The 10,270-nt window shown below is 44.8% G+C and overlaps 1 protein-coding gene across 1 annotated transcript; it reads left to right on the top strand.

Moving 5' to 3' along the window:
• Positions 1 to 249: 249 nt before the first annotated feature.
• LOC106886536 (transcription factor HIVEP2-like) lies at positions 250 to 9,486 on the top strand. The gene is made up of 3 exons (XM_014939559.1): positions 250 to 385; positions 924 to 1,834; positions 8,626 to 9,486. The coding sequence occupies exons 1-3, from the start codon at positions 301 to 303 to the stop codon at positions 9,442 to 9,444; spliced, it is 1,815 nt and encodes a 604-aa protein (XP_014795045.1). The 5' UTR covers positions 250 to 300; the 3' UTR covers positions 9,445 to 9,486.
• The last annotated feature ends 784 nt before the right edge of the window (positions 9,487 to 10,270 follow it).

Below are 10,270 nucleotides of genomic sequence, written 5' to 3'. Positions count from 1 at the left end.
CCTAAATGTCATGTGGAAAATTGGAGAGATGCCTATATACCTCTCAGGCCCTGGGTTTAATTTTTTTTGAAATAATATTTTTTTTTCATTTGGAAGATATAAAAACCCACTCATTAAAACAGGCTCTGAGGGCAATGGGCTGGATGAGTCAGCCCTGTCTGTTCTGGTTTTCTTAAAACTAAAACCCCCATCTGCAGGATAATGGATTTAAGGTACACCAAAACCTGACTTGGAGAGTGATCTTTGCTGTTGTCCGTTAATTAGATTAATCTCTGATCCATAGGAAATCTGACAAAACATATGAAGTCTAAAGCACACATGAAAAAATGCCTGGAGCTTGGAGTATCAATGACATCCGTAGATGATGCTGAAACAGAAGAAGCAGGTATGCCAGAATGATTTAATTTAGTTGGAATGGCCTCTGGAGTATGCAAATGACTCATTGCACTTTAGCACAGTGGCTGGCATGGGAAAATGTATTAAGAGTATTTGGGGCATTTTTTAATTAAGAGGCATCTTTTTTAATAAACAGGAAGTATAAAAAATAAATCCGATCCATTTGTCTGAGTTACATTTTTTATTAAGATTCATGGGGAGGAGCTAGAAATAAAAGAATGACCTGTTGTCCCCTGTCTCATACAAAGTTCCCCATCTTTTCCATTTAGATGTGAGAGATGGCAACGTTTAGCGAAATTGCAAGGTGGGGTGGATTTGCTTTTTATACTTCCTTTCAAGGATAGAACTTTAAGGTATTACTATGAAAAATTGCTGTTTGAGGCTGTGAAGAATGGCCTTACGCAGCCATCCCAGATGAAGAGCATCCATTGATGGGCAATGGTGTGCTGGGTGGGGAACGAACGTGGTGGAAGGCGTTAAGAGGTGGGATTTTGGCTCACTATTTTGACTTGCCATGGCTGTTTCAGAAAACATGGAGGACATGCAGCAGGAGGCAGAGAAGAGCAGCAACTTGGCAGGCCTGTCAGCAGAGCACCAGTTTTCTGACGCGGAGGAGTCGGACGGTGAGGATGGCGACGATAACGACGACGACGATGAGGATGAGGATGATTTTGATGATACTCAGGGAGACTCGACACCAAAAACCAGATCAAGAAGCACCAGCCCGCAGCCCCCTCGGTTCTCCTCCCTGTCGGTGAACTCGGCTGGGGCATCACAGGGGGCTTCCCCTGAAGGCTCCCTTTCCGTGGGACACTCCTCCCTCATCAGTTACTTGGTCACCTTACCTAGCATTCAGGTTACTCAGCTTATAACATCGAGCGACTCCTGTGAAGACACACAGATGACAGAATATCAGAGGTTTTTCCAGAGCAAGAGTACCGATTCAGAGCCCGATAAAGACCGGTTGGACATACCTAGTTGCATGGATGAGGATTACGCGCTTTCGTTAGACCCCAGTTCGTCTCCAAGGGACCTCTCACCTTCCAGTCGACAGTCGTCACCCAGCTACGATTCTTCACCCTATAGAGATAACTCACCAAAGAGGTATTTAATGCCAAAAGGGGATTTGTCACCCAGAAGGCATCTGTCACCCCGAAGAGATATTTCACCCATGAGGCACCTTTCCCCACGGAAGGAGTCTGTGCTGAGGAGAGAGTTATCGCCAAGACGGGACGTGTCACCAAGACGTCACCTATCGCCCAGGAGACCCATGTCACCAGGGAAAGACACGTCTGTTCGAAGAGATTTGTCTCCCAGGCGAGAGAGGAGATACATGGCCTCCGTTAGAGCAGCATCTCCCCGGAGGGGCTTATACCATAATCCAGCGTTGTCCATGGGTCAATATTTACAGTCTGAATCTATTCCAGTGGGGCATTCAGTAAGTATGAAAGAATATTTTCACTCCCGTTGTCAAAAAAAACAGTGTTCTTACCTAATCTGTGCATAGGATTTTAAAAAATTTTACAGATTTGTAGAAGAAGAAGGCCTAAGCTTTGAGCCTTGACGGCAAGTCCTGGAACAAATACATTTGGAATAGACAGGGACCAAGATGGGACGTTGATTCAGTTTCACTGAATTTCACTGAATTTTTAGAGTTGGAAGGGACTATAGATATCATCTAGTCCAACTCCCCTGCTAAAGCAGGACCACCCAGTTAGATGCAGGAGAGTCACCCTAAGGGTCAAATCTTCACTTGGTACAAGCCTGAGTAGCTCCATGAACTTCAATGAAATTAGACTGGCTTACATTAACTGCCCCCGTCTTTATTATAGTTATTTTTTATATATATTCTATTATTTTAAAATGTCCCAGGAAGCTTAGGTGGCGTGTGAGGCTTGTTTCTGCACTGTAAAACCTTTTACATTCCAGATCAGGGCTTAAGGCCCTCACACTGCAGTACGGTGCCCATCGCTGAAGTAGGGTTCAATGGCATAAAAACGCTAAAATAAATGGAATGTCTCAGAAAAGCAGGGTGCCCATCGAAATCAGGACCTGTGGCTGGAGTTTAAAGGATGCTATGGTGTGACAGGAGCGGGCAGCTGTCTGCCCTGCAGAAAGTGCCATGGCGACTGGCCGTTTCGGCAGGGATGCAACCGTCTGGGTGGAAATGGAAATATGCAAAACTTGCACAGCTGCTGTCTGTGCTGTTCCCTTTCGGTAAACCAGCTCTCAGAAACTGCCCATTTGGCACTTTTGACAGGCTCTAGCATTTGCAAAGCACTGCCTTCACAAATGAATTTGCTCTTTAGAGTTAAGGGACTTTTTTATTTTATTTATTACTTTTATTTTGTATGCTTCCCTCGCTGTGTTCTCTGTAGAGGAGAGGAATTGAACCCTAAGCTCATAAAATCAGCATTTCCGGAGCTCTGGGGTGACTTTCTCTGTGGAGCCAGGCTGATGTGCTACCTGCGCCTGGGAATGGAGTGAGGGATGCAGCTGGGCAAAGGTGGCTGAAGTAGGGATGGACTGAACAGAGCCGAGATGCCACCAGCCTGGTAGATCCAAAAGTGGCTTCCCAGCTTTTCAGGGGGATAAGGGAAAGCTGCAATGTGAGCGGCCATGTATGTAGGAGAGCATTGCAGGTAATTCTCCCATGTCTTAGACGTGGCCCCATGCCCTGGTAAGTTGTTGGGGGAAGCAGTGGAAGGGGGTGGCTGACTAAGTTGGATCTTGAGGAACCAACTAGTGGTTGGTCCACTAGTTCACCAACTAGTGAAACCCAGCTGCACCCTCATAGGGGCCATCACTGCGTAGCTGAGAGAGGATCCAAATCTGGCCAACAGTTCTACTGGCAAAGTAAGGAAGCACAAGGAGAGCAACCAGTTTAACAGTTGTGATTATTGTGGCCCCATGCCCTGGTAAGTTGTTGGGGGAAGCAGTGGAGGGGGGTGGCTGACTAAGCTGGTTCTTGAGGAACCAACTAGTGGTTGGTCCACTAGTTCACCAACTAGTGAAACCCAGCTGCACCCTCATAGGGGCCATCACTGCGTAGCTGAGAGAGGATCCAAATCTGGCCAACAGTTCTACTGGCAAAGTAAGGAAGCACAAGGAGAGCAACCAGTTTAACAGTCGTGATACCTTAGTATCAAATGGAAAGGATTCTATGAGACCCTAACAGCTGACATTGTGCAAGGACCCCCAGTCCCTAATGTCCCCCATGAGACGCTTCCACTGGCATCCCGTAGTAGAGATTTTGGATGCGTGATGATGCTGGCAAAAGGGTATGTAGCAGTCACCCTTGGCCATCTGACAGTTCTTGCTGTAATGCTTGCCTTGTGTGTTATGCACACCTTCGAGCAAGGCGTTTAGCACATTATGAGGGCTCTTTTAACACCCTTAGCTCCTTCTTTTGGAAAGTCCACCATGCCAGATGGGCTTTTAACACTTATCTTATTTTTGAGGTAGGATCAGGCATGTGGCAGTGAAAAACCCAGGCAAATTTAAATGAGGAAGTGACAAGTGAGGATGATTGCACATCTCAAAAAATGACTGCAAGGAAGGAAAGATGAATTCCCCACCTCTTGATGCCTTTTGGGAAGACATTACTTTAGCCAAACAGTAGTTGGGTTTAGGTGAAACACAAGTTATTTTACTCAGTGTGTGGGAAGGCAAATAACACCTGAACTTGCTATAAATGAAAGCTGTCAGAGAAGAAAAAGGAATAAAGGCTGTTTTTCACTTTCAGAGAAGTGAAATCCAGCAAATCAGAACATGATTAGCAACTGCATCAGTGATGCAGATGCCAGTTTACAATCCTGCTTCCTCTTTCAGAGCTGCATTGCGTTGCCAGTCCACGTAGGAATAAGAGTGGTTTTGTGCTTCTGCTGCCTGCATTTCCCACAAGAGGCCAGTTTTCTTTCTTCTCCACTGAAATTGATGTGTTGGCTCTAGTCTCTTTGGTCTAGTTCCCCTTCCTGTTGTGCTTTCCCCCCCACCTTGAATGTTCATGCACTCTGGTGGTCCTGTGCAAAGAGCTTGTAAAGTGCTCTGGCGTTGGAAGCACCACATAGAAAGCAATTGAAATTATTTCTTTAGGAAGTGGAAGAGAGCATGGGGAAAGTAACTATTTTTGTAGACTGCACAAAAATACAGAAGAACATACCTTTTTTTTTTTTTTTCTTTGGAAGTTAATAACAGGATACACTCTTGCCACAGGATACTCTCTCCAAAGTAGCCTCAGGCTTTGGTTGATGCTGGTGCACATTTGGCTTTGGCAAGTCAAATGGCCATCTTTAATGACAGATGCACATTGCTCTCTAAATGCATTTGGGATCTTCTCTCCAGTGAATACCAGAGGTCTCTGTCCTTTCTGAGGAGGCTGATGCTGTTATTGAAGGGCTCTGATTCTTCTCCCCAGTCGTTTTATGCCAGTCCTGAGAGAAGAGGAGAGATGGGAAGGCTGCTTTTGTGCCCCTTGAGTGCATCTCTGTTAGCGTTTTAGTTTGGATCAGGCATATGTCTCTGGTGTCACATTTATTGTGCTTTGACTCACATTGCAGAGCGGTCTTGGAGTAAGTGACCTGGATTGTTTTCAGATGAAATTAAACCAGAAAATGTGCACTGGGAGTGCAGCAAGTGGACTTAAACTGTGAGTGAGCATCCAAGTGAGCAAGAAGAGACCACATAGTCCAAAGCAACCTTCCCCCACAACCCCACAACCTCACCTACACTGTGAATGTGGGATCCAGGAGCAAGATTTTCACTCTGTTCCTGGCTGTCCCCACTTCTCCTGCACCCTGCTACCTCCTGGGGTGGCCCAGAACTTTTTCCTCTTCTTCCAGGGCTAGATATAGTGAGACCAGCCCTAGTCCCAGGGCTAGATACAGTGAGACCATGAATATATCTTGCCGTGAGTGGTACAAACTTGACCCTAACAACTGTTTTAGCTTGTAGGAGGTAGTGGATTTTGCTTGTGTTGCTGTTTTGTTGCACCTCTCATTCATTTCGAAGTCTGAAGCCTGTCTTGATATATCCAGAAGGGCCGAAGGGAGTTATGCACCTCTGTACCCACTTGAAAGTCGATAGGACTTAAACTCCTTTGATCATCCGAGACGTATGGATATTGAATCCCTTCCCAAGCACTCAGTACTTTATCATCTTGAGTGAAATGCATTGCTGTACAGAAAGCCAGCATAAAACTTTTGAAGTCCAGGTAGACTGTAAATAGTTTCCCCAATACACCACTGGTGCTTTGGGGGCTGCTGTGGTGCGTTCTCAGCAGGACCCCAAGTCGAGTGGATCCTGAAACTGAAGTGCACCCAGATTTATTTTATTATTTTATTAAGCATCATGTCTTTTAGAAAGCACATCAGTAATAAGCTCTGCTATTGAATTTCACACTAGAGTTCAACACTTTCTGGTTTTTAACTTTAAAAAGCCTCAAGTACTTTACTTTGTTTCCCACCCGCCATCTTTTTGAGATCTGCGGTCTGAGGCTGTCAGGAGGATGTCTGTGAAGGGTGCTTGGCTTTGAAATGAGATCTTCCTCTTAATCCCTCCCAGCCCATTTTGGGTGATGTTCCAGACACAGGGTAAACCCTATCTCATCCCTGAGACATTCTGGGGGACCTGTGAAGCTGGATATGGCTTTGCTCAGGGGTGTGGTGTGGCGGTCCGGCTTTATCACCGGGCCATAGAGTTTTGTGAGAAGCTCCTTCAGAATATTATTGCTTGGGAAATATCACCTGGAGCTGGAGATAAATATGCTAAACTGCAACAAATGAGAATTAATAGGAAATTAACTGGATTCCCAGCACCTGGCAAGGAGGGGAGCTCATCTCACTGCACTGGCAGGAACCCATTCTGACTGCACTGCAACAACATACTGTGACTTTTCTGCATGGTGCTCGGTGGTGGAATACAATACTTGCTCTGTCAACAGAGTAAAGTATTTGGATTTTCATGGTGTTTGTTAACACAGCTCTTCTAATATTCAGTCTTTCCCCGTGAGTGTGCATACATGTGTCTGCCTGTAGATATGAAACCACTAGGTATTGGTAAAGGAAATAAAATCAGGGAAAGAGGTATGAACAATTTTTAATGCCTGGAACCACTTATGTTGGCTGTTTCCAAACTTATCTGCCAGAGCTAGAGGAAGATAATCCGATATGCGCTCACCCAGGCTTGGAAGGCATCCAGTGGACATGCACACGCTGTCACTGTCTATGTAAAAATTATGCACATGAGACATATATTGGATGATAGTGCTGATCTGGAAGCATGTAGCAGTTTCTATCATGTTATCCACCTCTATCCGACAAGGACAGACTGCTGCTCTATTCCCTTTGGAAACTGTGGCAGGGTACAACATGAAACCCATGTCTTTCTCAATTAGAGGTTTGTGTGTGACTAGGTTTGGTCTTCGATGAGTTTTACTCCTTTTTTTTTTTGGTTTTTACTCCTTTTTTTTTGGTTGCTTTTGCTCTATTTCCCTTAGCCCAAGTTCACATCAGATGCAATAGTGATAAATGTCATGGCTTAGGAAACAGCCAAGAGGAGAGTATGACTGAGAAACGGGTTGACAGACCAAAGATGGAAAAAAAAAGGGGGGCAAGCAGCTGTGCAGAGGTGAGGTTAGCGATAGGAAGGACTGACAGGATAGGTGAACTGTGTCTTGTGGCTTGGCAACTGCAATTTATTCTGTAATTTTTTCCCCATTCAGCGGTGTAACGTGCTGTCACTGTGCTTTCTTATGACAGTTTCTCTTTTATGAGACTCGTGTCTCACTTTCTGAATAGGAAAATTCCCAACATAGATAAGTCACTGAATAATAACATCTCTTAAGTTTGAGTCTGATGATTATGGGTCACCCTTCCTGTCTCGGCGTTGATTTATATCGAACAGGACAAAGCATCTGAGCACAGTGAGATTGAGCCCCTGGGTAGCACAGAAACTGAATCTTTAATTGCCCCCTAAACCAGTTCTCTGGGATGGGATCAAGAGGTTGCTTAATGCCTTGAGAGCTAGGATTTCCCAGCAGTGAAGTGCTGCCTCTTTAATGCATTGGCATTTCAGAGCGCAGCCCTCGGGCTGCCACACCAAGGCTTGCGGTAGCACTACAGCTCTGGGGCAATTGATAGGTGTTTGGTCAATTTGCAGAGCCGAGATGAACATTTTTGTTCATTTAATTTCCTGTGGGAGTCCCCGAGAGTTGTGTGGCCAAATCCCACACACAATTATGAAAATGTCATCCTGCGCTTCTGTCATCGTTATTCCTCTGGTCAGCAATAAATGATACTTAATCATCAGATGGAAAACAAATTTTGAAAGTTAAGAATGAAAAAAAGAGAAACCCAAAAGCCCGGGGCATATTTAATACTGAGTGGAGATGGAGCTATTCATTCTTCCAAGGCAGGAGCTAATGGGAAGGCACTGAAAATGTCAATATTGCGAGATTGGTTTTTATTAGCCGTTACAAAATCCCCCATTCTTCTCAATCCCATTATGAGTGGGTGAGCCTCCCCGTGACAGAATCATCACTTTCACTCACAGCTAATGCCTGTGCTTTTGTTATTATTTATTGTGTACACTTCAGATAGGCCAAAGTGATGCTCCATTGTCTTAATGACTATAAAAATTTGGGTTTTCATTGCACGGAGGCACTTGAACTTCCATGGAAATACCCGTCCCCTTTCATCAAGGGTTGGGTAAAGCTCGTGGTGGAGGGTAGGAGGAGCAAGTGCCTTCTCTGGGGCTCCAGAGCAGGAGCTTTCAGCAAAGTCTTGATACCCAGCGTGGAGTGCCAATACCAGCACAGATTGCACAGTTCGCCAAAAGAGAGGGCAAGAGGGATCTCCTGGCCAAATTTCTCCTGGGGAATGAAACTCTACCCCAAATTCTCTCCGCAGTTTCAGTTGAATATAATACTCTTCACTTCCTGACCTAAATTGCTGCATTGTGTTGCTGAACACTCTCAACTGGCTGCTGCCTTTCACCTCAGAGGCATGAGCCCTGTAGGGCTGAGCTAAGCAAAACCTCCCATGTTGTTTGGAGAAGCAATTAGCGGAGTTTTCCAAATGCTTTGGGATCCATCTGCGTGAAAGGTGCTGCGCGGAACGGGAGGTTGTGTTAGACAGGAAAACAGATAGGTGGTTTGGCAGCCGGGCAAGAATTTCGCTAGTAGCAGCGCTGACGTTTCTTTTTGTGTCTCTTTTTTTCTTCTGGTTACAGAGAAGGGGGTTGTCTCAGGGGCCTTACTTCAACGTATATGGAGAAAAAGGAGGTGTGGAGCACCGTGGGTCTAGCCCGTTCCCCGAAGGTCCGAGCGACTACGTCTTCAGCCACCTTCCCCTACACTCCCAGCAGCAGATCCGAGCGCCCATCCCCATGATGCCCATCGGGGGGATCCAGATGGTCCATTCAGTACCGGTGGCCCTTTCAGGTTTACATCCTCCGTCCGCTCTGGCCCTGCAGAGGGAGGGCTCCGAGGAGAAGCCAAGAGGGACGGGGGAAATCCTTACGAAAGAACCGTACGGCGTCTCCAAGCACCACGAGAAGCGTACCTCTCCGCACAGCTTGCACCCCGCCGCTCCCCCCAGCGCCCCGTCCTCTCCGCTGCTGCTGCTGGCGCAGAGCACGTCGGAGGAGAGCGTGGTAGCGACCGAGAGGGAGCAGGAGGAGAACATACAGACTTGTACAAAAGCCATAGCCTCTCTGCGAATCGCCACAGAAGAAGCCGTTCTGCACGGGGCGGAGCAGCTGCAGAGGCCCTCCGAGCCTCCCCAGAAACCTTTAGAAAGTGCACATTTTAGCATTAAACACTTTAGTGGATCTGAGCCGGGCCAGACCTGTGCCTCAGCCACCCATCCTGACTTGCACGGTGGTGAACAGGACAGTTTTGGTACATCACAGACTGCGTTAGCCCATCCCACCTTTTACAGCAAGAGCTTTGTGGACGTCCGGCAGTTGGGCTTTCACAGCAGGAGCGAGCCCCCATCAAGCACACAGGAAAGAAAAGATCCGTCATCCGAGAAGAGCAAGCCACATTGATCTGAGATGCATGGAGACTTTCACCCATACATTTTACCCCACCTTTTCTTTTTTTTTTTTTTTTTTTTTTTTTTTTTGAACTATCCTACTGTATTCTTAGCTCAGCTATTTGCCTAGAACAATAAACAGAAAAAAATGTTGAAAAAAAAAAAAAAAATTTTTTCCCCCCCCTTTTTTTTTTTTTTTTTTTTTTTTTTTTTTTTTCTAGAGATAGAAGTATTCAACTTTACAGCATGCCTGTTCTAAGTTACAGTAGTTTGCTATTATATATACTTTTGTTATATCAAAAGAATTAGATAAAATAACAAGTCATCTTGAGCCTGACCAAAACTAAATTTGAAATTCTTATTGGGTCTGGTACTTTTAAATTGTACAGATGTTTGTGCCTTTTCTTTACTTTGCTTATATTCTTATAAGCATTTTTTTAGCAGTAATTTGTACATATTTTAGAATTTGTGTATCTGCTTTGTAATAAATGTAATTTCTTTCCTTTTTTGGACACTTGGATCTAAATGATGTAAAGCAAAACAGCATCAATATATGTGAGGTTGCACTAAAACATATTTTTATATGATTAAAACTGAACAGCTTTTATGTACAGCTCTGATTCTGTAATACTAATATTTATTTACTTTGTTTCATAAATTGTAAATTTTTTTCTTAATGTTGTGGATTGCTTTTCTATGTGAAGCATGGGATTTACTGTTGCGTAATTAGAACAAAATGTATATTGTAAAACAAGATATTTAAACTAGAGTATCTTATCTTATTCTGCACTTATGCATTAGTTAAAAAGAAAAGATAAAGGATGTATCAGTCAGTTCTT

This window comes from Calidris pugnax, unplaced genomic scaffold (genome assembly GCF_001431845.1).
Source record: "Calidris pugnax isolate Ruff unplaced genomic scaffold, ASM143184v1 scaffold57, whole genome shotgun sequence".
NCBI classification, from domain to species: Eukaryota; Metazoa; Chordata; class Aves; order Charadriiformes; family Scolopacidae; genus Calidris; species Calidris pugnax.
This window is presented reverse-complemented; position numbering and strand designations above follow the sequence as displayed.